The sequence below is a fragment of the Eschrichtius robustus genome, chromosome 2 (assembly GCF_028021215.1).
Source record: "Eschrichtius robustus isolate mEscRob2 chromosome 2, mEscRob2.pri, whole genome shotgun sequence".
Taxonomy (NCBI): Eukaryota; Metazoa; Chordata; class Mammalia; order Artiodactyla; family Eschrichtiidae; genus Eschrichtius; species Eschrichtius robustus.
The window spans coordinates 164,407,332-164,433,783 of record NC_090825.1 but is presented as its reverse complement, the minus strand read 5'-3'; the positions used below and the strand labels follow the sequence as shown (position 1 = coordinate 164,433,783).

The following is a 26,452-nucleotide window of genomic DNA, read 5'->3' as shown; positions in this document are numbered from 1 at the left end:
TGAACTTTTTGGCCAGCCTAATATTTTGAGATAATTGTATATTCACATACAGGGTTTTTTATTTGTCATTTTTTTAAATGTAGCAGTGTGTACATGTCAATCCCAAATCTATCCCAAATACCAATCTATCCATCCCCCACACCCATCCACCCCCCCGGTAAGTTTGATCTTTTAAGTCTGTGAGTCTGTTTCTGTTTTCTAAATAAGTTAATTTGTATCATTTTTTTTAGATTCTACATATAAGTGATATCATATAATATTTGTCTGACTTACTTCACTTAGTATGATAATCTGCAGGTGCATCCATATTGCTGCAAATGGCATTATTTCATTCTTTTTTATGGCTGAGTAATATTCCATTGTATATATATGCCACGTCTTCTTTATCCATTCCTCTGTCAATGGACATTTAGATTGTTTCCACATCTTGGCTATTGTAAAGAGCACTACAACGAACACTGGGGTGCATGTATCTTTTCGAACCATGTTTTTCTCTGGATATATGCCCAGGAGTGGGGTTGCTGGATCATATGGTAGCTCTATTTTTCGTTTTTTAAGGAACCTCCATACTGTTCTCTATAGTGACTGCACCAATTTACATTCCCATCAACAGTGTAGGAGGGTTTCCTTTTCTCCACACCCTCTCCAGCATGCATTTATTTATCTGTTTGTTTGTTTATTTATTTATTTTTGGCTGTGTTGTGCCTTTGTTGCTGCACGCGGGTTTTCTCTCTATTTGCAGCAAGCGGGGGCTACTCTTTGTTGGGCTGCGCAGGCTTCTCATTGTGGTGGCTTCTCTTGTTGCAGAGCATGGGCTCTAGGCATGCAGGTTTCAGTAGTTGTGGCACGTGGGCTCAGTAGTTGTGGCTTGCAGGCTCTAGAGCACAGGATCAGTAGTTGTGGCACATGGGCTTTGTTGCTCCATGGCATGTGGGATCTTCCCGGACCAGGGCTCAAACCCTTGTCCTCTGCATTGGCAGGTGGATTCTTAACCACTGTGCCACCAGGGAAGTCCCCTCTCCAGCATTTACTGTTTGTAGATTTTTTGATGATGGCCATTCTGACTGGTGTGAGGTGATACCTCATTGTAGTCTTGATTTGCATTTCTCTCATAATTAGTGATGTTGAGCATCTTTTCATGTGCCACTTGGCCATCTGTATGTCTGCTTTGGAGAAATGTCTATTTAGATCTTCTGCCCATTTTTTATTGGATTTTCTGGTTTTGGGATATTGAGCCACATGAGTTGTTTGTAAATTTTCAAGACTAATCCTCTGTGGGCCACATTGTTCGCAAATATTTTCTCCCATTCTGTAGGTTGTCTTTTCACTTTCTTTGTGGTTTCCTTTGCTGTGCAAAAGTTTTTGAGTTTAATTAGGTCCCATATGTTTATTTTTTTTCCATTACCCTGGCAGACAGATTTAAAAAGATATTGCTGCAATTTATCTCAGGGAGTTTTCTCCCTATGTTTTCCTCTAAGAGTTTTGTAGTATCCGGTCTTACATTTAGGTCTTTAATCCATTTTGTGTTTATTTTTGTATGGTGTTAAAGAATGTCCTAGTTTCATTTTTCTTACATGTAGCTGTCCAGTTTTCCCAGCATCATTTATTGAAAACACTGTCTTTTCTCCATTGTATAATCTTGCCTCCTTTGTTGTAGATTAATTGGCCATAGGTGCATGGGTTTATTTCTGGGTCTTTTATCCAGTTCCTTTGATCAATATTTCTGTTTTTGTGTCAGTACCATACTGTTTTGATTATGGTAGCTTTGTAGTATACTCTGAAGTCATGGAACCTGATTCCTCCAGCTCTGTTTTTCTTTCTCAAGATTGCTTTGGCTATTCAGGGTCTTTTTTGTCTCCATACAAATTTTATTTATTGTAGTAAAATATGTGTAACAACAAACTTACCATCTTCTAAAAAATCTGAGGTATAATTGACTGACAATAGTATATTACTTTCAAGTGTACAACAAAATGATTCAGTATTTTTATACATTACACAATAATCATCATGATAAGTCTAGGTAACTTCTATCACCATACAAAGTTATTACAACATTATTGACTATATTCCCTATGCTTTACATTACATCCCTGTGACTTCTTTATTTTATCAGCCAAAGTTTGTATCTTAGTCTCACTCACCTATTTCATTCATTCCCCTACCCCCTCCTTCTGGCAGCCATGAGTCTATTCTCTGTAGTATCTATGAGTCTCTTTCTGTTTTGTCATGTTTCTTCATTCATTTTGTTTTCTAGATTCCACATATAAGTAAAATCACATGTGTTTGTGTTTCTCTATCTGACTTTCACTTAGGACAATACCCTCTAGGTCCATCCACATTGTCACAGGTGGTAAGATTTCATTATTTCTTATGGCTAATATTCCATTGTGTGTGTTTGTATATATAGATATAGATATAGATATATAGATATATAGATATATGCCACATTTTCTTTATCCATTCACCTATCAATGGAGACTTAGGTTGCTTTCATATTTTGGCTATTGTAAATAAGGCAGCAATGAATTTTGGGGTGCATATATCTTTTCAAATTAGTGTTTTTATTTTCTTTGGAAAAATACCCAAAAGTAGAATTGCTGGATCATATTTTAGTTCTATTTTTAATATTTTGAGGAACTTCCATACTCTTTTCCATAGTGGCTGCATCAATTTACATTTCCCTTTAATTCGGTAAGAATCATACACTCTCAGAAGGGAGAGCGGGCGGCTCATGTGAGTAGCTGCATTTTGGTAAGAAACGTACACTCTCAGAAGGGAGAGCGGGCAGGCTCATGTGAGTAGCTGCCCTGAATTCCTTTGGCAAACTGGTTCTATGGTGTGTAAAAATGTTTGGGCAGAATATTCATTGAGGAGGGGAGGGGGTTTATTGTACTGATACTTCCTGATTTTCATCCCAGCTCCACCTTCCCAAGTGGAGGAGGGATTTTAGTTCTTATTTGGTCTTTTTTTTTTTTTTTTTTTTGGCTGTGTTTGGTCTTTGTTGCTGCACGTGGGCTTTCTCTAGTTGTGGCGAGCGGGGGCTACTCTTCGTTGCGGTACACAGACTTCTCATTGTGGTGGATTCTCTTGTTGCGGAGCACGGGCTCTGGGCACGCGGGCTTCAGTAGTTGTGGTGCACGGGCTTAGTTGCTCCGCGGCATGTGGGATCTTCCCGGACCAGGGCTCGAACCCGTGTCCCCTGCATTGGCAGGCGGATTCTCAACCACTGCACCACCAGGGAAGCCCCTTATTTGGTCTTGATCAGAAGTGTCATGGCTTCAGTGCATGAAGGGAACTTCTTATCTGCAAGGCTAATTTTACTGTAATAAGGGCATAATGAGCAAAAGGTTACATTCTGACCCCCAGAGATTCCCACCTTTTGCCACCTTTCTTTGTCTGCCTCTAGGACCCCTGTCACCACAAGATGTATGGTTTCCTGCCACCTGGCCCATGACCCCCTTTTTCTCTGCTCATATCTAGCAATCTGCCTGCTCTAACTCTTAGAAAGCACTTGCTTACACACTTTCTGCATTCCCTACACCAGTTGCTACCCCTGTTGCATCTACAGCTCAAAGCAGAGACCAGCTAGAAGCAACCTCTTAACAACACATGCAAGGACGGTGATGCTTTTCCTGCTTTTGCCTCATTTACACCACCACCTGGAAGACATGACAGAGGATCCAGGAAGGCCCAGTGGAGAAAAGAGGTCTTTTGCAAACCAGAGTAGTGCCTCCCTTACTCCATCCTGGGCTCCAGGCTCCTCTGGCCAGCAGCTAGTCTCCGGGGCTCTCTCCAAAATCCCACCACTCTGTCAACACCTGTTCCTAGGTCTCCAGGACACCCTCTGTGGGGAAAAGACTCTTTCCCAGTGTTGATGGATCTGTTACAGAACCGTTGACTGAAACCTCCCTCCTTGGCCAGGCACAGTGATAACCACTTGCATGAGTTGTCTCGCAACAAGAGGTCCCGATAATGAATGCCGTGCTACCACTGAAAACTAACCGGAAGAATCTGGGAGGATCCAAAAGGAGGGAGGAGACACCAGTCCCTGTGTCCTAACAACCTCCCAGAATCCTCCTCACTGGAATCCATCTTGGCTGAGAGATGTGTGCCACCAGGAAGGACCCTGAGTCAAACCAAATATGGACCAAGCAAGATGATTGTCCAGAGACAATCCGAAAACTAACCCCATTACCATACAACCCAAGACTGTGAGCCACGTGGCAGAGCAGTTCTCCTGGGTTCCCTTCCCCTGCTGCTCTCAACCCAGGTGCCACTTCCCAATAAAGTCTTTTGCTTTGTCAGTACATGTGTCTCCTCGGGCAATTCATTTCCGAGTGTTAGACAAGAGCCCACTCTTGGCCCCTGGAAGGGGGTCCCCCTTCCTGCAACAGATCTGTCCTTAGAATGCATTTCTAAAGGAGCCTGGCTATTCCCTGACCCTCCTTCTCGTCCCAAGTATAACTCACCTCAATTAGGTTTCCCGGGCTACCTCTATTTCATCACCTCCTGAGGGTTGACACCACTGCCCACACTGGGAGGTGGAGGATTGAGCAGCTGAAATCAGTTCAAGACTGGATGGTGGCCTCCGAGAAGGGGCCATCTCTAGAGGGAGGGACCTGGATAGGCCCCTGTCCTCTGCTTCCCCTTGTCCAAACCCTCCCAGTGTGGCTTTTGTTCCCATCCCTGTCTCCTTTCCTTCTAACCTGATTTTAGGTGCAGCAAGATGTAGAGGGATATGGAGTCCCGTGTGATTCCCCAGGACTCCTAGTTCCTGGGGAAGCCCCAGAGCCCAGCTCTACCGCTAGTGACACAACTCCCATTGTGCAGCTCTGTGTATACCCACCTCTCCCAGTCCCCAGCCAGCCCTTCACCCAAGTCACTGCCCACCCACCTGCCTCAAAAAGAAAAGAGATTTAGTATTTCAGAGACTGTTGTCCAAGTTACACAGTTCACATGGACCAACCCAGGGCTGGACCCCAGGGCTTCTGAGTCCTTGAGGGGTGGGAGTGTGGTGGCAAAATCACTGCGGTTTCCCTCCAGACTTGCAGGGATCCTCTGTGTGCTCTGAAACCTCATGGCCTGGCTTCTAACCCAGCACTACTGCTTCCCAGCTCTGTGATCATGAGCAGCGGCCTAACCTCTCTGTGCCTGTGTCCTCATCTCTAAAGTGGGGATCATGCAAAGGGCTTGAACCAGTGATGTCAGAACAACTCAGGTCACTTGTGACCTAGAGATGGGACCCTCTGCCCTTCCCAGTGTTCCACTCTCTGCTGTTCTTGCACATGTGGCATCAGAGGCTCAGCCCAACATACCTGGGTACATTGCCTTCATGTGTCTGGAGGACCAGATGGTCACCTAGTCTGACAGTGAGCATCGGAACGTGGAGTCCTTGATGCCAGGGGTCCGAGACAGGAGGGAGCCTCCTGGGAGTAGAAGTGACCTGGGTGCTGGGCTGGCAGTGCTTGTTCCAGGACTACCTGCATGCCATGATGGGCGACTTCAGTGACAGCCAAGGTGAGTGATTCAGGAGGCAGCACAGCTTCCTGCTGCAGAGACCCCAGGCCTGAGGTCCAGGGCCTCTCACCTCACCCAGCAGGTCAGGGGGCAGCAATGCAGCCCCTGCTTGGCTGGCCAGTGCCAGTACCCTGGGGAGGGATAGGCTGTCAAGGTTGGGGTGGGGGAAGCAACCCTGAAAAATGGGCAATTCACCTAAAAGCACTGTGTAGAGGGGAGGATCATAAAACAGACTCAGAGGGCTTCCAGTCATCCACGTTCAATGTCACCGAAAAGCACAAATACCAACTGCGCATTTTGAAAGGGTCCTCAGACATTTTTAAATTTATTTTGCATGTTAAATATACATAAAACCTTTTCAAATAGTAAATAGTCTCAACGAAAAAATTTTAATAGTGACAGTGTGTTTGAATATGCATCATTATTTTTGTTTTTTTAATATTTATTGGAGTATAGTTGATTTACAATGTTGTGTTAGTTTCAGGTGCACAGCAAAGTAAATCAGTTATACATATACATATATCCACTGTGTATTTTTTTTTCAGATTCTTTTCCCATATAGGCCATTACAGAGTATTGAGTGGAATTCCCTGTGCTATACAGCAGGGTTTTATTAGTTATCTATTTTATATATAGTAGTGTATATTTGTCAGTCCCAATCTCCCAATTTATCCCTCCCCCACCCCTTATCCCCTGGTAACCAAAAGTTTGTTTTCTACATCATGCCTCTACTTCAGAGTTGTAAATAAGTTCGTTCGTACCTGAAAGGGTCCTCAGGCTTTGAGCAGAAAACCAGTGTGTGAGGCAGCCTGCGTGACCCCTGGAGGTTCTCACCCCACCACCACCTCCCACCCCAGAGCACCCCTGATGAGGCTGGGGCCTTCCAGGGTTCACGTTCTCCAGCTCATGGCCAGATTCAAGGTCCCGGCTGATGGCAGCGTCCAAGGGTTTTGTCAGTTTGCTCTGATGTGGAGGACTACATCACTTAGAGACTGATGGCTGCCATCATGTCACCCTCAACACCAAGTGCAACTGGGAGGCAACGTGGCCATTGAAAAGCAAAGGAAGTCTGGTCTGGGGCATGAGTGTGTCTACCTCCTGAAGAGGTTCCTAAAGGACCAGAGCAAGCCCGGGGGTCAGACAGGTACCTGTCCCTCCAGCCTCTCATCCCAGCAGCTCACCATGTCCAAGGTCCCACCAGGTATAACAGCAGGGTTTGGGACCATCAGTGTTGAAGTGGTGCCCAGTAGAGCTGATGGCCAAGCTGTGCTGCCCACTGCTTCTCCCCTGATTAGAGACTGTGCATCCACAATATCAACACCTCATTCAGCAAAGGCGGAAGCACTACCCCCGTGCCTGTCTTCTGGGGATACTAGGCTGAGAACATCCCATTTCCCACCCTGGGGCTTTACCATCTCCTGGACAGAGGCTGTCCTCCTACAGGAAGGGCTGAAAATTAATTAATTTTGAAATTAACGTTGAGCCAGAGCACATGGCACATGAGTCTTGATTCCACATCTAGCAGCACCTGTCTACGTCTCTAGCTCTTCATTTGGAAAACGGGGGTAAATTGCATGCACCTCCACACTGGTACAAGGACCACATGAAATTTTGAAAGTGTTCAGTAAGGTGCGAAACACCGTTCACAGGTAAAGTGACGTCATTATTGTCAATGGATGTAGCAGGACACAGGGGCTTTCTGGGGGCATCTCCTTCCCCTGCGAGTGTACAGGCACTCACCTGAGTTTACCTGAGTGCCAGTGTGAGTGTACAGGAGAGGCTGTGAGGGACTGTCTTTCTCTTGTGTCTCCTTTCAAAATGAGGCTGTGGCTCTGGGTGACCAGAACTCAGTGGATTGGAGAGCAAGCTGAGAGGTGCTTCCAGGACCTGCCCCGGAGGTGCAAACGCACCCCCTTGTCTCACTTATGGACTAGATGTTTCTGTTTACAGAATGCCTCCTTGACTGGAAGAACAGAAACATGGTGCATTTTGCTAACCCAGCTGGGCTCCATGCTGCCTCTCTCAACCTGCCTCCTCCGACATGAGCCCCAGACCCTCCTCCATTTCCCATCCTGTTGCTGGAGGCAGGTGGCATAAAGCAGCCTTAACTCAGGTCTTGTCCTGGGACTTGTAAGGGGGGGGTGGGAGGGAGGTCCAACAGGGAGGGGATATATGTATACATATAGCTGATTCACTTTGTTGTACAACAGAAACTAACACAACATTGTAAAGCAACTATACCCCAATTAAAAACAAATGACAAAACAAAACAAAAAACAGCTCCAAACATGATGGAACACCCGCTGTGCACCCTGCACCCTCAAATGTGTGTCATCTCAGCTAATCAGCCTTCCTTCATTTCCTTGTCTTTTTTTAACATCTTCTAAGCAAAACTCTTTGCTAAACTCTCGGTAGATTACAGTTTACCTGTGTGGTTAGTGAATTTCCAGAACTTCAAAGATCAGATGTATAGAAGAGTCATTTTACCAGCAGTAGAGGCTACCCGGGTGAGGCATTTCAAGCAGGTGTAAAGGGGGTCCTCAACTCACAGACATCTGGGGCTCCAAGGGGAGGGTGCTGGTGAGTGTGAAAACCCAGGTGCTATGGGTTCCCAGAGCAGAAGTCCTGGGGTGCAAGTATTCGCTGCTTGGGGTTTGCCCCCAGAAACCAGGAGGGGGACAGGGGCAGGGAATGTACCCTCTCATCCTGGAAGGGATCAAAGGCTGGGTACCTTTGATCAAAGCTGGGTACCCCGTGTGTCTCCTCCTGGTCCAAGGTGTGGATGGAAAGACTCTCTGGCAGGAAGCTCCAGCACCCCGCATCCCCCCTGTAGCTCTCTCTTCCCCTCCATTAACACCCTCTTCATGGGTGTGCTGCCATAAGGCAGGTTTCTCAGGATAAGGTTGCCAGGACCATGGTCACTTTAGCTTCACATCCTCACTGGCCAGGGGCTCTCATCCACTTCAACTCCTCTCTCTCCTTCTACAGCACACACGCCCCAGTGTCCCTCCTGACTGTGGACCTGGACAACTTTTAGTATTTCTTCTCTTGCCTTGTCTTTCTCTGAAGGTGAGCTAAGCAGACCTTGGAAGGTGGGGGAAGTGTGAGAGAGGGCAAGGGCTCCAGCTCAGAGAACTTTGTGGTTCCTTCCTGCTCTTAGGTGATGGTAGCCAGCACTCCCCCACAGAAGGAGGCCTGTTTACCATCTTCCTTCCTCCTTCCTCCCCTCAAAGCTCTCAAGCCAGAGCAGTGAAGACCTTGGCCAGGGAGCCTCTTATTGGTAGATGAAGCTTACCCAAAGGTTGTGAAGGGTGAGAATTTTTTTTTATAAATTTATTTATTTTCATTTATTTATTTTTGGCTGCATTGGGTCTTCGTTGCTGTGTGCGGGCCTTCTCTAGTTGTGGCAAGCAGGGGCTACTCTTCTTTGCAGTGCGTGGGCTTTTTGCGGTGTCTTGTTGCAGAGCATGGGCTCTAGGTGCCCGGGTTTCAGTAGTTGTGGCATGTGGGCTCAGTAGTTGTGGCTCGCAGGCTCAGTAGTTGTGGCGCATGGGCTTAGTTACTCCGTGGCATGTGGGATCTTCCTGGACCAGGGCTCGAACCCGTGTTCCCTGCATTGGCACGTGGATTCCTCACCATTGTGCCACCAGGGAAGTCCCTCGATTAACTAGATTTTTCTGATGCCCAGCTTCCTCTATTCTTTCCCCTCCTTGTGTTCTTTTGACAATATTAAAACTCAACAAACGTTGTGTTCTAGACTCAGATCATTACAATCCGGCTTCTCCTCTCCTGTTGTCCTGGCAGGACACCATGTGTGTGGTGGCCCCGAGACAGCGCAAAGCTGTACTTCTGGCCTTTCCCTCTGTTGTGTAAATTGCTCCCCTCACTCGCCCCAATCAGGATCACCAAAGCTCTTCCTATGAATTTTCAAATACCAGAAAAGGCCCAGCTGAAAACTATTATCCTGAACATGGGAATCCCTGGTCAGAATTCAGGGGGTCTGTGAACCCAGATGGGGAAAATAACCTTTATTTTCGCTAACTTCTAGCTGAAATTTAGCCATTCATCCCGTGATGAGTAGAGGTAGCAAAGCTCAGTGGTGTTAGCAGGACGGTTGCCTCGGTCCCCAACAGAAACCACAGGTGTTTTCGAATCACATGACAGTTGTCTCAGACACCGCCCGACTTTCCAAATGGCTGTAACGTGAGCTTCACTGCCTGGTCTCGTGGTCTCGTTTCGTGAGGCAGTAAAGAAGCATATGTGCTGTATTTCACAATTATCACAAACGATTGGGTTTTTTTTCATGTTTTTTTTTTCCCGAGCCCACCAGAGGGCGCCATCAAGGACCTGCGGGCGGGCCCCAGGGTGAGTGCGGTGGAGCCGCAGCCAGAGCCCGGCCGGAGCCTGAACCTGAGCCAGGGCGGGGTCGCAGCTGCCGCGGCCCTTGGGGCACTGAGCGCTCTCCCGTCCGGACCACGGCGAGGGACGCGTCCTACGGTCGGACGGCGGCCAGCGTTGGCACGAGGCCCCTGCCCCACAGCTGAAGACGGACTCCACCGGGACCGGCACCCTGGGGCAGCGCGTGACGCTGCGGATCAGGCGGCCGCAGAGTCCCGGGAGTGCCCGGGACCGGCGGTCGCCGCCGCCACCACCGCTGCTGCTGCTGCTGCTGTTGGGACTGGTGCGGGAGGGCGCAGCAGGTAACCGGGAGGAGAGGTGTGGGAGCCGGGGCGGACCCCCAATCGTCCCGCAGCCTCGTGCCTGTGGCGGTGCTAGGGAGAGATCCGCCAAGAACGCGGAAGCTATTCCGGGTTTGGGGGAGGGGCCCGGATGGTGAATTGGAGAGCTGATCCAAGATCTGGTCTCCCTCTTCCCCTTTCCACCCTCCTCCTCACGTGACTCTGCGGGCCCTTGTTACTCTGCCTCCCCCTTCCTGCACTCCATCTCAGGTTCATCTAAGCCAGGGATTCAGGGTCCCCTCCATGCTGTCCACAGCCACACCCTTTCTCTGGCCCAGACCTTGCCCTTGAAATCCAGCCCGTAGGACCTTACCCAATTTGGCCTCAAGGAGAAACTGAGGCACGAAGAGGCAATCTAGCCCTTATTTTCCTCCCCAGACTCATCTCTTGCATTTGCAGTCGTCCCTTGACCTTGGTTTTCCTGAACACACCACACTCTTTTTCATTCCAGCCATTCCCATGTGCTAGTGCTTTTCCCTAGAGCAGTCCTCAAACCTCAGAATCACCCAGAGGGCTTGCTGAACTACAGAAAGCTAGGACCCACCCCCAGAGCTTCTGATTCAGTAGGGCTGGGGCCCAAGAATTTGCATTTCCCCAGGTGAGGCTGATGCAGCAAGTTCTGAAACTACACTAGACTCACGAGCCCAAAATTTTCTTCCCTCCTCACCCACCCTACTGCCTGGTAACTCACACTGGGGAGGTCTCCTCCAGGTTTCAGCCTACAAGACCTCTGACCTCAGCACCCTCCTGCCCCAGGATGCTGGGCACCTGGTACCTCCTGCTCCCCAACACTTGTCAGCCCCCACTGGCCTTACTGGATCTGCTTGTTTAATTGCTCAATTGTCCCCTTCCCTGCCAGACCTGAGCTCCCTGGGGGCTATGCCTGTCTCTCTGTCCCCACACACACTCCCACCTGGCTCAGTTGCTGGCTTGTAGTAGGTGCTCAATAGATGTTTGTCAAATGAGTAATATTGCAAGGGGAGAAGTCAGGGCCAGCACAGCTGAGCAGGTGGACAGGGCACAGCCAGGTAGAGTCAGGAGTGTACCTGGGCTCTCCTCCTGGCAGTACATGAGAATCACCTGGGAGTTTTCAACGCCCGCCAGTGTCCAGCCCTCCCTTACCCCCAAATCCACTAAATCCATATCAATGGCAGGACTGTCAAAGCAGTGTTGGGCAGCCGGATGGAGAAACTCTAGCAAAGCCCAGTCCTGGTTTCCCTCCTCTCCAAGTGGGAACAATCAAGACCTGCCTCACAGGAATGCAGGGAAAACACCACGAATCAATACTTGTAAAGCTCAGGAACCACGCCTGGCACCAAGACCCAGAACTCAGCCCTGCTGGCTTTGTGCCTGGATGCTGGGGGGAGTTTCCAGCCACTCTTGTGGCAAAGGCCCCACGTCCCTCTTCCCTTTCAACGTGCCTCTCATTGTCATTCCATACTATCTCTCCCAGCAAACACAAGGATGCGTAGGATGTTTATACCTTTATAGGTATACCTTTATACCTTGAGATTCATACTTCCCTTTTCCATTTCTCCCTTGCAGAGAGTCCCTGGGGGCTGCCCTTGGTGGCCGATAGCCCGGCGGCCAGGGCAAAAGTGGTGATGGCAGAACTGGCACACCTGAAGTTGGAAAAGAAGCCGTGGCCTGCAAGTAAGATCGTGCCTGCCTGCTGAACAAGGGGTAGGATGGTGGAGGCCAGGAGCCCCCAGTCTGCAGGAGGCCGTGTGCACAGCCTGGGAATCTGGTGGACTGTCTTGGGGTGGGGGAACTCTACCAGAGTAGAGGACACAGAGGCCAGAGCCTTTGGAGGGTGTCCCAGGGGATGAGACCTGACCTCCAGCAAGCTGGCCCCGCACTCAGGCATCTTTCCCCACCCCCGACTCCAGCTCTCTCCTTCTCACGGCCACCTCTCCCTTCAGAATAGGAAAGGACTGAGACTAAGAAGATGAGGTCTCCATGCCTGTCCTTCTTCCTTATCTTCATTATCTCACTGAATGCTCTAGCACTCTGGAGCAGGTCTGTTAATTGCACCCACTTACAGATGAGGACACCAAGGCTTGGAGCTGTGAAATAACTTCCTCAAGGCCACTGGCAGTGCTACATGATTGTGGGGGAAGTGAGGCAGATGCAAAACAGTCTCCTGGGCAGAGTGGGAAAGGGGCTGGCCTCCTCCCTCCTCCACCACAGTCAGAGGAGGTAAAAGGCTGGGCCAAAGCGGGTGCAGGACTGCTCCTTGTTAGGGGGCTGGCCACATGGCCCAGTGACCAGGAAGTGGCAGTGGAGGGGGTCGGGGGTGGGAAGCTGATGATACAAACAGGCCCTGAAGCAACGATGGGCATGTAGCCACTTCCTTCGGCCATGTCACAGCAGGAGCAGATCCCCCTGGACGCCTGCTGTGTGTCCCACACTTCCTCCTGCCATGGTCCCACAGTGCCTGGCACTGACCCCTCCCAGCCTGGCAGGTGGTATCACCTCCAAAGCCAGGAGATGGATGGCCTCCTTCGGCTTCTTTTGCCACACTCTGGGCTGCAGCCCAAGGCATGATGATCCCTCCTGGGCCCAGTTAGCAAGTGGGAGTCTAGTCCCAGCTGAGACTGTCCTCCTGGGGAAAAGATGGGAATGGGCAGGCTGTAAACCCCTGCAGAGAGCCGGCTGGGCTCTCAAGACCATCTGGCAGGCAGAGCAGAGAGCAGTGGGATTTTCAGAGAGGAAGGGATGGCAGGCCCCTCCCTGGATACATGGGAGGCAGTACCTGAGTCAGCTGAGGGGGTCACAATCATGAACTTGCCCTAAAAGCAGGTCCTTGACTCTCAGGATGGGTACCAGATGCCAGGATGTAGGCCATGGTGAAGCAGTCCAGGGCAGAGCAGATGACAGGAACCAGAGCCCTCGTGGCAGGGAGGGCTAGGCCAGAGGGCTATATCCAGGCCATTCCAGACACCATCTGGACAAGCCTGGGAAGGATTCAGAATTCAGCCCCTTCTTTCACCCCTACACCTGCTACACTGAATCACACCACCATTTTATTTTTCCCCTGCATTCTTGCAGCAGTCTCAGAACACCCCAAGCATGCTTCTGCCTCAGGACCTTTGCACTGACTTTCCCCTCTGCAGACCTGGAATTCTGTCTCCCAGATCTTTACATGCTGGTTCCTTGAGTTCTTTAAGAGTTTCCTTTCTGGGAAGGCCTTCCCTGCCCATTCGATCTAAAATTTTCAACTCCTCTCCTAACATTTTGTATATCTCTGCTTTATTTTTTTCCCTCAGCACTTATCACTATCCAGCCTACCATACATTTTACTCATTTATCTTGCTTATCCTACATTCATGTAAGCTTCCTGAGAGCAGGCACTTGGGGCTCTTTGGGTTATCCCAGCATCCCCAAGGCCTCGGAGATAGCCAAACAGTAGGTGCTCAGAAAGCACTTGCTGAGTGGGGTGGCGGGGTGGGTCCTGCTGGGCCATATGATCTAGGCTGACAGGATGAGCAGAGCTGACCCATCTTAAATTGCAGCCAGGATGGTGTCTTGGGAGGGCAGAGAGTGGAGAGATGCCATGGGGAGGGGCCTTCTCATGTGTCCCCAGCCACTCAGTGTCACCCAGAAGTGTGTTCACTAAAGGGCGGGTGCAAGCCAAGGATCACCTCGAGAATCTGGGTGTACAATCTGTTCCTGCCTTTCACTACTGGTGTGAGCTTTGCAGGTGGCTTTGCCTCCCTGTGGCTCAGTTTCCCCATATGTCATAGATAGGTACAATAGTACCCGCCTGATAAAGTTGTTATGAGGGTGACCTGGCCAACATCTTATAAAGTGCTCAGGACAGGGCCAGCCCCTAAGTGCTTTAAAAGTGTTTTGTAAATTTTAAAATATATATATGGATCGACTTCCCTTCATTTTAACCAGAAGTAACGGGCCACTAAAGCAGCTAACATTAATAAATAGTAACATCACATAGTAAGCAAGGTCGTGCACCTGCCCTAACAGAACGACCAGGTGTGTGTTGCTCCCTTTCCCACCAGGCCTGACCTCAGGGTCACTTGCTCTTTCCTGCATTTTCCACACCTGGGGAAGAGCACATCAGCCCCTTCACGGCCTCTTTGCTTAGGTGATGGGAGCACCAGGGTTCCTGGGCCTCTACTTCTGTGTCCCTCAGTCTTTTTTTTTTTCTTTAATTTATTTATTTATTTATTTATTTATTTTTGGCTGTGTTGGGTCTTCGTTTCTGCGCGAGGGCTTTCTCTAGTTGCGGCGAGCGGGGGCCGCTCTTCATCGCGGTGCGCGGGCCTCTCACTGTCGCGGCCTCTCTTGTGGCGGAGCACAGGCTCCAGACGCGCAGGCTCAGTAATTGTGGCTCACGGGCCTAGCTGCTCCGCGGCATGTGGGATCCTCCCAGACCAGGGCTCGAACCCGTGTCCCCTGCATTAGCAGGCGGACTCTCAACCACTGCGCCACCAGGGAAGCCCTGTCCCTCAGTCTTTGGCACAGCTTTCAGAGGATGTCCTTGCTCCCAGATGGTGCATCCTCCTCTCTCTCTCTCTCCCTCCCCCCTCCACTACCCTCCCCCGGCCCCAGGACTCACTGGCCACCAAACTCTCAGGACCTAATGGGCTTCAGTCGAATACTCTGTTTCCTGTAGCTGCTGTAACAGATGACCACAACTTGGTGGCTTAAAGCTACACATTTATTCTCTTACAGTTCTGGAGGTCAGAAGTCCAAAATGGGTTTCACTGGGCTGAAATCAAGGTGTTGGCAGGGCCAGCTCCCTAAAGAGGCTGTAACGGAGAATCTGTTTCCTTGCCTTTTCCAGCTTCTAGAGCTGCATTTCTTGGCACATGGTGCCTTCCTGCATCTTTCTCTGCTTTCACATCACCTTCTCCTCTGGTTTGTTTTGGACTCTCCCTCTGCCTCCCTCTTCTAAGGACACATTTAGGGCCTGCCTAGACAACGCAGGATAATCTCTCCATCTCAAGATCCTTAATTTCATCTGCAAAACTCCTGTTACCATATAAGGTAACATTCAGATTCCAGGGATATCTTGGGGGGCCATTATTCAGCCTACCACACTATGCTTCCTGAGCTGGGGAGACAGAGGCAGGACAGGAAGCCCAGCTTGCATGGCTTCCTCACCACCCAGGAGGCCAGCAGCTACCCAAAGGCACAGGATCTTTGCCCTCCCTCACTTCCAGGGCAGGTAGAGCTGCTGCAGATCAGAGCTAAGGCGTGGGTGGGTCACCTTGACACAGAGAAACCGTAGCCTCTGTTCTCCCCAACGCCTTTGTGCCCGTTCACATCTGCCAGCACAGGAGCACGCCACACTGATCTTAACTCAATGGTGTGCAAGCAAACAGCACCGTGAGAGAGACTCCAGGCGTTTCCCAGGAGGCCCACACCAGCCCAGGCCCGATGTTAACCCTTCACTCAAACACTCTCAACATTGACCCCTCTTGCCTCCCATGAGGAGGTTTCTCCAGCCGTGAGAAGAGAACACCTCTTTCCTCAGCTTAGAAAAAGGCAGCAAACCCTGGGGAGAGAATCTGGGCTGCCCTCTTTCTAGTGCATGCCTTTGAGTGCTATACGTGGCCTCCCCTGGACCTCGGTTCCTTTATCTGTAAAATGGGGCCAACCACACTGACCTCTTAGGTTTATTGTAAAGATCAGCTGAGAGAGTGAGTGAGGAGCAGTTAAACCAGTGCAGGCACACAGTGGTCATTCCAAAAATGGCAGCTGTGATTATTGTCACTGCCATTCATGTTCTTATTTTTTGTCCAGTTCAACAAAGGCCGGAAGTAAGTGCTCACTGTGTGCCAGCTGTGCTGCTAGGCCCTGGGGAAACAGCAATGACAGAGTCAGATGTATTGCCCACCCTCATGGAGTCCACAGTTTCACAGGGAGCACAGGAAACTATTGAGACCCCTCTGAGGGACATCAGGCTGAAATCAGGAGGACTTCCTGGAGGAGGGGACACCTCACTGCAACCTGAGGGATGAGGAGACTGGCTGAGAGAAAACAGAGAGGGGAGTGCCCAGGGCAGAAGAAACAGCAGGTTCAGAGGGCCTGGGAGGAGTTTGGTGTGGGCTGAAGTAACAGGAAAGCAGTAAAAAAAAGAGCTGTGAGTGTGGAGATGTGTTTGACTTCTTTCTCACTTGAATGTTCAACCATCGAGCACCTACTGTGTGCCAGAAGCTAATCTAGGTGCCGGGGAAACAGAACAATCCATACAGGAATCGCTGCCCTTAGGGAGCTGACACTGCAGAGGAGAGGCAGACCATTAACAAGACAAACAAAGTGCATATTCTCTAGGAAGTGTAGTGCTATGGCGAAAAATAACACAGGAGTGTTGAGGGATAAAAACTTCTGAGCAAAAAGTTTTTTTTTTTAAATTAGGTAAGAGAGTAAGCCAGGGATATCTCTGAGAAATGTGGCCTGAGTTTCTTAAGATACAGCATTTGTTTTAATAGCTTGAGTCAGGACTGGCTGCTAAGTAGATTTCATCTCCAGCACCAAGTTTAACTGATGAGTTGGTGCTTTTGGAGACATAGTAGAGAGGCAGCATTTGGACTCAAAGAGAAAAGAGATTGGCTAGTAACGTCTGCTGTGGGAGCAGGAGGGAGTGGGGAATGGAGTCAAGATGCCACCAGCTTGGCAGCAGTGATTCAAGCTAAGAATGATGGCCAACCTTTCCCAGGCATGTCTGGGCAATGAATAGTTCCACATAAATTAAGCTTCTTAGCAACCAACTCTTAAAAAGAAATCTTTTTAATTGTGAAATGGGAAACCAGACAATCATACTTATTAGAGATGAGTATAAAGTATGAGTAAGGAGGCCCTGAGTGAAGAAGAGCTGAGAAACTTCCTTAATGCATGAACTTCGTTCTCAGTGTTTGACTGATTCTGTCTATATTTAAACTCTTTGGATGCCCTTATTTTTTCCACTGAAATTCCCAGTTCTTGCTCTTGCTGATAACGAATTCTCTGGATAAGTCTCCACTGCCAACCCTACCCAGCACACTGACCACCACCCCCCGACCCCCACCCAGTGCAGACCCTGGCAGTCCACGTGAGCCTGAGACCAGTTTGTGTTTCCACAGGGACACACTCGCTCCACTACTATTACCTGGCCCTATCAGAGCCAGGCCCGAGCCTCCCGAAGTTTCTGGCTGTGGGCTACGTGGACGACCAGCCCTTCATCCGGTTTGACAGTCGTGTGGGCAAGGCTGAGCCCCAGGCCCCATGGATGACGCCAATGGATGCCCAGTACTGGGAGACGGAGACCAAGAAGCAGGAGAAATGGGCGGAGGTGCAGCAGGTGGAGATGTGGACGGTGATGGGCTACCACAACCACAGCAGCGGTGCGTTGGGCAGACTCGCCATGCTCCTTCCTTCACGCTCTGCACACTGACCCTCGAGGCAGCCATGCCTGTCATAGGGTGTGGGGCAAGCTTCTGATACTTGGCTCTTCTCAGTCTCCTTCCCCCCACAGCCAAGCAGGGGCCTCAGGGCCTCAGAATCAGTCGGGGCTTCAGCAGCCAGCCCACAGGCCAGTGCAGCAAGCATCCACAGGAGCAGAGGGCCCATGATACCTCCCCCTCTCCCCTTGGCTACCTAGGGTTCTGCACCTCCGCAGACTGGGAGAGGCTTTTCCCTGCCTCACGCACCACCCTCAAATCACGCCTGCCCACCCCAGGTCCTCAAGATGCCATCTCAGCTTCCCCATATCAGCAACAGCGAGCTTACACCTACCACCAAGGCTGCTGCTAATTCTTATTAAAGTGCTTATGGAGCACAGCTTGTTCACACAGCACCCTCCTGCTCTGTGCCCAGACACACCCAAATGACCAGACTAAAAGCCTCGGGTCCACAGAGGCCTCAGAAAGAGTAGATAGAAAGGACTGAGCCTGGGAAGGGCTGTGCATCAGCCCAGGGCCCCCGGGATAAGCATGGCGTGACGTAGTCTTAGCACTGAGGACATTATACACCCATAAGTAGTGTGGGATATGAAATAAGGATGTGTCTAATTATGAACTTGAGTGTTCGTCCCACATGAGAGGCCCAGCAGGTTTCTCAGCCCAGGCTGCTTATCAAAATTACTTGGGAGAGTTTTTTTTAATAAACTTATTTATTTTATTTATTTATTTTTGGCTGCATTGGGTCTTCAGTTCTGCACGCGGTCTTTCTCTCTAGTTGCAGTAAGCGGGGGCTACTCTTCACTGCGGTGCGCAGGCTTCTCATTGCATTGGCTTCTCTTGTTGCAGAGCATGGGCTCTAGGCGTGCGGGCTTCAGTAGTTGTGGCTCACGGGCTCTGGAGTGCAGGCTCAATAGTTGTGGCGCACAGGCTTAGTTGCTCCATGGCATGTGGGATCTTCCCAGACCAGGGATCGAACCCATGTCCCCTTCATTGGCAGACGGATTTTTAACCACTGCGTCACCAGGGAAGCCCCAGTTTTTGTTTTTGTTTTTTTTAAATGCTGACACCCTGTCCCTCCGCCCTTTGGAGGCCCCTCTGGGTGGTGGGCTTCTCCGCGGCTCTCAGGGACTTGACGCCCCCGGCCACCACTAACCAAAGCTTTCTTACCTGCACACACAGGCATGCACAGCACTCAGCGCATGTTCGGCTGTGAGATCCAGGAAGACGGCCGCTACAGGGGCTTCTGGCAGTTTGGCTACGATGGGCAGGACCACCTGTCGCTGGACCTGGAAACCCTGAGCTGGGTGTCAGCTGAGCCCGTGGCCACGCGGACAAAGCACTGGTGGGAGACAGAGCGCTGCTACGCAGAGTACGACAAGGCTTACCTGGAAGGCCCCTGCCTTGCCTCCCTGCACAGATACCTGGAGCTGGGAGGCCAGAGGTTCAGCCGGAGAGGTAAGGCCCACCCTGTGGCAATGCAGAATGGCCCCATGCTCCCATTCTCGAGAGCCATCCCATCTGACAGAGAAGCCTTTGGGGGGGGGGGGTGAGGAAGTAGGCAGTGTCCCCCTGGCTCAGACAAGCCCACTGGGACCCAGAAAGATGGCCAGCTAGCCAACAGCTTTTTCCTGCAGAGGAGGAAGAACGCGCAGACCACAGGCCTTCACTCCAAGTGAGGTGGAGTGGGGAGTTCTGGCCTTCACTCCAAGTGAGGTGGAGTGGGGAGTTCTGGAGTCTCCCCTGTCCCAGTGTGGTCTTGGAGAATAAACCCCCTTATTCTGGGCCTCATTTTGTTCATCTGCAGAGCGAGTGGGTTCAACTAGGTGCTCATAAAGTCCTTTTGGGGTTTAACATCCTTTGGCTCTGCTCCTTGGGAAACAGACCCCAGGCCCCAGGGGATAGCATCCCTCACCGCTCCCTGGACCACTGGGGACTGCCAGGGAAACTGAAGCCCCTTGCCCCTCTCCTCCCTCATACCCCTCATGCTAAACATGCTCCCCAGACTCCAGGTGCATCGCAAACTTCTCCTGAACCCAGTCAGCAGGGCTGGAGACGCAAGGGCTGGGATGGACACTAGGGAAGGTGGGTGCTTTGGGGTGCTGAGGGTGAAAGCCTCACAGCTGTGGTGGTCAGGGAGGCTGCTGGGGGTGGGGCTGATCGGAGCACCCAGCACATCGTGATGTCTGGTGATTGAGTAGTGGGATGTGAATCAGTTGAGGTAATGGGGAGGATATTCCTCAAAGGGAGGACAGGACAGATAACATCAGGAGCAGAAGATGTGATTATGAGAGCAGAGCGTGGTGGTTCAGGGCTCAGGCACTGGAGCCTAGCCTCTAGATACACATCCCAGCTCCAGGATTTGCTGGCTGTGTGACCTTGGGCACGTTACTTGCCCTCTCTGTGCCTCAGTGTCCTCATCAGTATAATGAGGATGGTAATAATACCTGCTGCCTCCCCAAAGCAAACATATTGGTGTGCGTTAAATAAGTAGTGTGGAACTCTCATTCAGCACCAGGTGTTGTCCTATGTCCTTCACCTGGTAGATTAGTCAGGATTCTCCACAGAAACAGAACCCACAGGATGCATACAGAAAGAAAAAAAGAGATGTGTTCTAAGGAGTTGGGTCACATGACTATGGAGGTAGAGAAGTTCCAAGATCTGCAGTCAGCAAGCTGGAGACCCAGGAAGAGCTGATGTTGCAGTTCTGGTCTGAGACCAAAGGCCTGAGAACCAGGAGAACCAGTGGTGTAGTTCCACTCCGAATGCTGGAAAGTTCAAGACCCAAGAAGAGTCAGTGTTTCATTTTGAGTCTCAAGGCAGGAAAGACCAGTGTTCCAGCTCAGTAGTCAGGCTAGAGGAGCTCCCTATTACCCAGCCTCCTTGTCCCGCTCAGATCTTCAGCTCAGTGAACTGGCTCACCCACATTGCAGAAGGCAATCTGCTTTGCTTAGTCCACTGATTCAAATGTTAATACCACCCAGAAACACCATCACACACCCAGAAAGATGTTTGACCAAATGCTTGGGCATCCCGTGGCCCAGGGAAGTTGATACAGAAAATGAACTATCACCCCTGAATTACGTCATTTGGAACTCGAACTCTGAGCGGAAGGAATGATGAAGGAAGGCCCTGAGCGCTGGCAGAGGGTTGTGGACAAGAGTCAGACTGGGCTTCATATCCAGGATGTCCAGCTCCGGAGCCCACAGTCATAACCATTCTCATTATAGGGTCAGAGAAGTATCATCCTTCTTGCCCTCATTTAACAAACATTTTTTTTTTAATAAATTTATTTATTCATTCATTTATTTAATTTTTGGCTGCATTGGGTCTTCACTGCTGCACGCGGGCTTTCTCTAGTTGCAGTGAGCGGGGGCTACTCTTTGTTGCAGGGCGCAGGCTTCTCATTGTGGTGGCTTCTCTTGTTGCAGAGCTCTAGGCGCACGGACTTCAGTAGTTGTGGCATACGGGCTTCAGTAGTTGTGGCTCGCGGGCTCTAGAGCGCAGGCTCAGTAGTTGTGGCGCACGGGCTTAGTTGCTCCGCGGCATGTGGGATCTTCCCGGACCAGGGCTCAAACCCGTGTCCCCTGCATTGGCAGGCAGATTCTTAACCACTGCGCCACCAGGGAAGCCCCAGCAAACTCTTATTAGGCACCTCCTGTATGCAGGAAGTCACAGGGGGAAGTATGTCAAGTCTCTGAGAAAACCCTAGGGTCTCTGTAGGGAGAAGGGGGAGGGTCAGTTTAGGGCCCAACAGCCCCACCCAGGACCCTCCTTGGAGGTTGAGGGCAGGAAGTCATATCCCCCTCATGGAAGTTCCCGGGACAGTGCCCCTCTGGAATGGTGGGCAATGGGTTGTCCCTGCTTGCAGCAGTAATTGGGTGCCTCCCCTGGAGAGAGACCCTGTCCCTATTTCCTTGCCCTCCACCCTGGAGGCTGCGGGAGGAGCCCAGGATTAAGCATGAGGGATGGGCAGAGAGCAGGCACTCACCAGCCTTCCTCTCTCCACCTCTCCCCGCAGAGCCACCCACAGTGCGGATAACAAAGCACTCGGCCAAGGATGGGGGCACCACCCTGAGGTGCTGGGCCCTGGGCTTCTATCCACACGACATCTTGCTGAGCTGGTGGCTGGGGGAGAAGGAGCTGGATTCTGAGTATGTGGAGACACGCCCCAGTGGGGACGGCACCTATCAGACGTGGGCGGCTGTGTGGGTGCCGGCGGGGGAGAAGGCCCAGTACACCTGCCACGTGCAGCACTCCAGCCTGAACCGCACGCTCACTGTGTCCTGGGGTGAGGAGCTGGGGCTTGGCCCGGAGCGGGTGAGGAGGGGCAGGGGAGGGCCCAGGGCACCTGGAGACAGTCCCATGGACTGGGGCGGGGGGGGTGCCCCCTCTTCTCTGTCTTTTCTTAGAGTCCTCTCATCCTGGACTTATTGCCATGGTTATCTCCCTCATCCTGGTCTTGCTGGTGGTTGTTGGTGGTGTGATCTTGATCAAGTGCATTCAAGGTAGGTGGGGAAGAAACAAAGGAGTGGGAGGCCCTCTGGCTGGTCCAGCCTTATAGGGAAGAATGCTGTGCTCCCATCCCTGCAGCTAGAACTGTTCCCTCCTGGGGAGCAGCAACTACTGCTGAGGTCCTGCCCCCTGTCCCCCACCTGTGGAAAAGCCCAAACGTCCCCACCCCACGGCTGCACACCACCACAAGGACCCTGCAGATCCCACAGTCAGGGGAGACCACTGGGCCTGACTTTGGAAAGGGCCCAGAGCGGGAGAGGGAGGGGGAAGGTGGGGACACACCACCCACCTCCTCTCTTGTGTTCTCTTTCCCCACAGCCAGGAATAAGGAATCTTACGAGCAAGCCCCAGGTGATTGTGGGATGGACCGGTTGGGGAGAGGAAGCCCCAGGTGTTCTCAAGCATGGCCGGGATGCCTTGGAACTCAGGATGGGGGCGGGGCATGGGGTGGGTGCCTTCCCTGGCCTCAGCCTCCCGCCCCATCCCACCATCCTGGAGCCAGGCAGAGGGGGCAGGGAGCACTCCAGGGAGTCACCACCTGGGCTTGGGGGAGGGCTGGGGTCACCTCCCTCCTTTCTCCCTGCAGGTGGAGAGGACCCCCATAATTCCCAAAGCCCAGCAAGAGCAGGGGCTACTCAACTCATCTGCTGACAGAAGGTCACCGTCACAGATCAAGGAGGTGTTTTGTGGGGTGTTTGGGGACCTGAAGGCCCCCTGCGCGCGCTGGCTGGCTGGTGTGAAATCTGGCTGTGAAGGGCCCACCCCACCCCAGCACTGAGGCGTCCTCCCCCCTATCAGCCTTGTTACAAGCGGCCTGTGCCACTAAGACGGCTCTGCCATCTTCCTGAAGTCCTTTTAAAAGTCTAATTATTTCCTGTTTCGGGGATGGGGAGGAGGGCAGTAGTAATTCCTCAGATTGTTTTACACTTGACAAGTTGCAAAATGATTTCATGTTAAGTGTAAACCCCACTTGAGCCTCTCAGGCCCCCTGTGAGTTTGGCTATGTTATTCTCATTCCCACTTCCCCAACGTGAAAACCAAGGGTCTGGGCAGTCAGGGAAGAACCAGAACAATAGTCAGAGAGCTACAGGGGCAGCACCCTTCATGCACCTGCCAGCATCAGGAAGAAATGGCTGAATGCCTGCCTCATTTATAAGTGTGTTCTTTTATGTATGTCTGATCCCCTTTTGTAAAGATTAGAGTGTTGGGGCTGTGAGGGTGTAGGGGAGGCGGCAAGGGTGGGAACATGTGTATGTGAGGGTGTGTGGGTGTGTATGTGTGAGGGTGAGAGGATATAGGGTGTATGTGAGGGTGAGTGTAGGTGTGGTGAGTGGGTGTCCTTGCGTATATGAGGAGAAGCTCAGAGAGACAGGTGCCTGGGGGCCTGTTCGTTGGTCCCAGGCAGCTGGAGGATGAGAAACAACACAGGCCATATTTTCCATTATTTCCTGTCCTTTTGAATGATTTGAATTTTTGCAATAAGCACGTGTTACTTTTACAATAAGGGAAAGACCCCTTTTCGCTGTGTCCTGTGGAAATGCTTGTGAAGGATATGTCTGGAGAAGGCCCAGCCTCATCTCTGCATTTTCAGTGGAGCAGAAACCCCATGTCTCCTCTATGAACAAGAATCCAGTCTCACGGCCATTTGATGTGCTAAGGGGCTGGGACTCCAGAGCCCTGGCAGAGAGAGGGAGCGCTCCACTGTCATAAAGGACACAAGGCCAGACCCCTCCCAGGGCACCCTCTGCCTCCCCTTCAGCTGACCCCAAGGTGTGACAGAGACTCCTGTGGGGGACTTTTGAAACCTCCGTGTCTGCAGCCCTGGGAGGTTCCGAGCCTGAGGATGTGAACGACTGTAATACTAGAAAAAGATTCAGCCTGCCCTGGTGGCTTGCAGGACCTCAGCAGTGAGCTTGTAATTATCAGATTGTCCTGAAGACGTGTCTTAAATGTCTGTCTTTCTCAGTGATGTTGTCATGTTCCATATATGCTGAGCAAACCACATACTAAGCAGGGTTCTAAGCACGTTACTGTATACTAAACTGTTTAATCCTCAAAGCACATCTGTGCGGGAGAATTAATACTCCTGTGCTATAGGTGAGGAAACTGAGGCCCAGGGTCCCACAGCTGGTTCATGCCAGAGCTGGGATGTGAGGCCAGGTAGTCTGGCCACTGCACCAAAAGTCTCAATGACAACTGTGCTGTTCTGTAAATAGGCAAGCAAGTACAGGTCTGCAATCCCTTATCTGCAATTCTGAAATCCAAAAAAACCTCCAAAAGCCAGAAGTTCCTTCCTAACTTTGTCATCATAACCTGACCTGGGGGACTTCCCTGGTGGTCCAGTGGTTAAGAATCCACCTTCCAATGCAGGGGACATAGGCTCGATCCCTGGTCGGGGGAACTAAGATCCCACATGCCGTGGGGCAACTAAGCCCATGAGCTGCAACTACTGAGACCATGTGCCACAACTAGAGAGCCTGTGCACCACAACTACTGAGTCTGCTTGCTCTGGAACCTGTGCACCACAACTAGAGAGAAGCCTGTGTGCCATGAGGAAAGATCCCATGTGCTGCAACTAAGACCCAACACAGCCAAAAATAAATAAATAAATATTAAACTAAAACTAAAAAAACAAAAAAACAAAAAAAAACTGACCTGGGAGAGAGGTGAGAGGAAAAACAAACAAAAAACCCTAAAGTGAAGTGAGGTTCTGTGCTTCCACTGCAGGGGGCGTGGGTTGGATCCCTGGTCGGGGAACTAAGATCCCACATCTTGTGTGGTGTGGCCAAAAAAAAAAAAAAAAGTGTTATTCATGCTCTTCATTTATTCCTCTAGTGCGCCTTTTCACAATTTTCCACAGAAATGTTGATCTGGGGGATTATGGGGTGTCACCCCAGACCCCTCTGGTAGTATTATGTAATATTCAGCATCCATACCTGGGTAGCTTTCTAAAGCCCAAAGAATTCTAAATTCTGAGATACATCTGGCCCTAAGGGTTTCGGGTAAGAGATTATGGACCTGTATTAATAAGGTTTTACGGCAATAAACATGTTTTATTTTTACAGTTGTCTGACTGTATGGTGAGACAAGTTAGGAAACAGGGCAGGTCTGGCCCCCACCGATAGGAGGCACAAGTGCCCAGGTGGACCCGCAAGGCTCCCTCAGCCCTGGATGCACTTAGGTCCTCCTGAGCAGAAGTGAAACATTCTTCCCTGGGGAAGGGGTAGAGGCAGAGTGTGTTTGGGGAGAAGCAGATTGGAAGAGGCTTCTGGTCAGTCATTCTCTCTTTGAATTGGTACAGCTGTGTCACCTTTCTGTACCCCACACATACCGCCAAGGTTTCAGGCTCCTCTATACACCTCCCAGACCCACCTCCTCAGCTTTGGTCCTGCCCAGCCAAGTGTAGACCTTAGACTGGCAATTTGCATGGCTTCTTTGATGCAAGGGCATTGAATATTCAGGGAGCCTTAGATAGAGGGTCCGGCTTCTATAAGTGCAAGCCCTGGGCAGAATGGGCCGGAAGTTCCTGTCCAGTTCTGTGCTTCTCTGTGTCTAGGACCCTGAATACCTCTGGGGCCGCGGGATTATAGGACCATCCCTCCAGATGAGGAAAAGGGGCAGAGAGGCCATGCACTGGAACAGTCCCATAACAACCCCTACAGGACAGTAGCAGGGCCCCAGGCACCTGCCACCCAAAGGCTACAGTCATTTCGCTCTTCCATTAGCCTCACTGGCTACTTGGTTTAGAAACTGCCAGAGGGCAAAGGCCGAGCAGTCAATATCTGTCCTGGATATCCATCAGCAAACCCCAGTTTTTGCACTTCACAGCCTTTTCCTGCTGGCTTTCCTCACCCTCTGTCCACTCGGCCTCCCACCTTCTCACCAGAACACGACATCTGCAAGAAAACCTGGAGCTCTGGGACCAGGGCACTGGTAGACGGAAGTGCCTGAGGTGAAGAGACAGCCGCTACGCCTACCCTGGCCTGGGGGCCCTTCCTCCCTCTTCCTGAGTCCTAGTAACCCTTCCCTGCTGAAGCCGCCCTCACCCCAACTTCGCACCCCAGGCAGAACCTACCAGCCTTTATGCTGCCAATGGCACCACCGTCCTGACGTTCAGGAAGTGTCTGCTCCATAACTGGATGATGAGATCCTTGGCAACTGGGCAACTTCAACTTTATTTTGTTTTAATCATATTTCCCTTAGAGGCTAGTTCAGTGTTTTGCCCATGGAACCATAAAATACATTTTAGGGAAAAAAAAACAAAAAAATATATAA

At 51.0% G+C, this 26,452-nt stretch overlaps 1 protein-coding gene across 1 annotated transcript; it reads left to right on the top strand.

The window, feature by feature from the left end:
• The first annotated feature begins 5,495 nt into the window (after positions 1-5,495).
• On the top strand, positions 5,496-25,241 carry LOC137759020 (BOLA class I histocompatibility antigen, alpha chain BL3-7-like). The gene is made up of 9 exons (XM_068534945.1): positions 5,496-5,520; positions 9,978-10,220; positions 11,805-11,912; positions 17,348-17,608; positions 18,845-19,120; positions 21,684-21,953; positions 22,075-22,170; positions 22,496-22,528; positions 22,764-25,241. Exons 1-9 carry the CDS (start codon positions 5,496-5,498, stop codon positions 22,826-22,828), a joined length of 1,377 nt encoding a protein of 458 aa, XP_068391046.1. The 3' UTR covers positions 22,829-25,241.
• The last annotated feature ends 1,211 nt before the right edge of the window (positions 25,242-26,452 follow it).

What these genes read in the sequence shown, in the direction of transcription:
- LOC137759020 (XM_068534945.1), top strand. Translation starts at nt 5,496, where the DNA reads ATGGGCGACTTCAGTGACAGCCAAG. An exon ending in GGTGCGGGAGGGCGCAGCAG is followed by an intron (nt 10,221 to 11,804) that starts GTAACCGGGAGG and finishes TCTCCCTTGCAG; the next exon opens with AGAGTCCCTGGGGGCTGCCC. An exon ending in ATCTTACGAGCAAGCCCCAG is followed by an intron (nt 22,529 to 22,763) that starts GTGATTGTGGGA and finishes TTCTCCCTGCAG; the next exon opens with GTGGAGAGGACCCCCATAAT.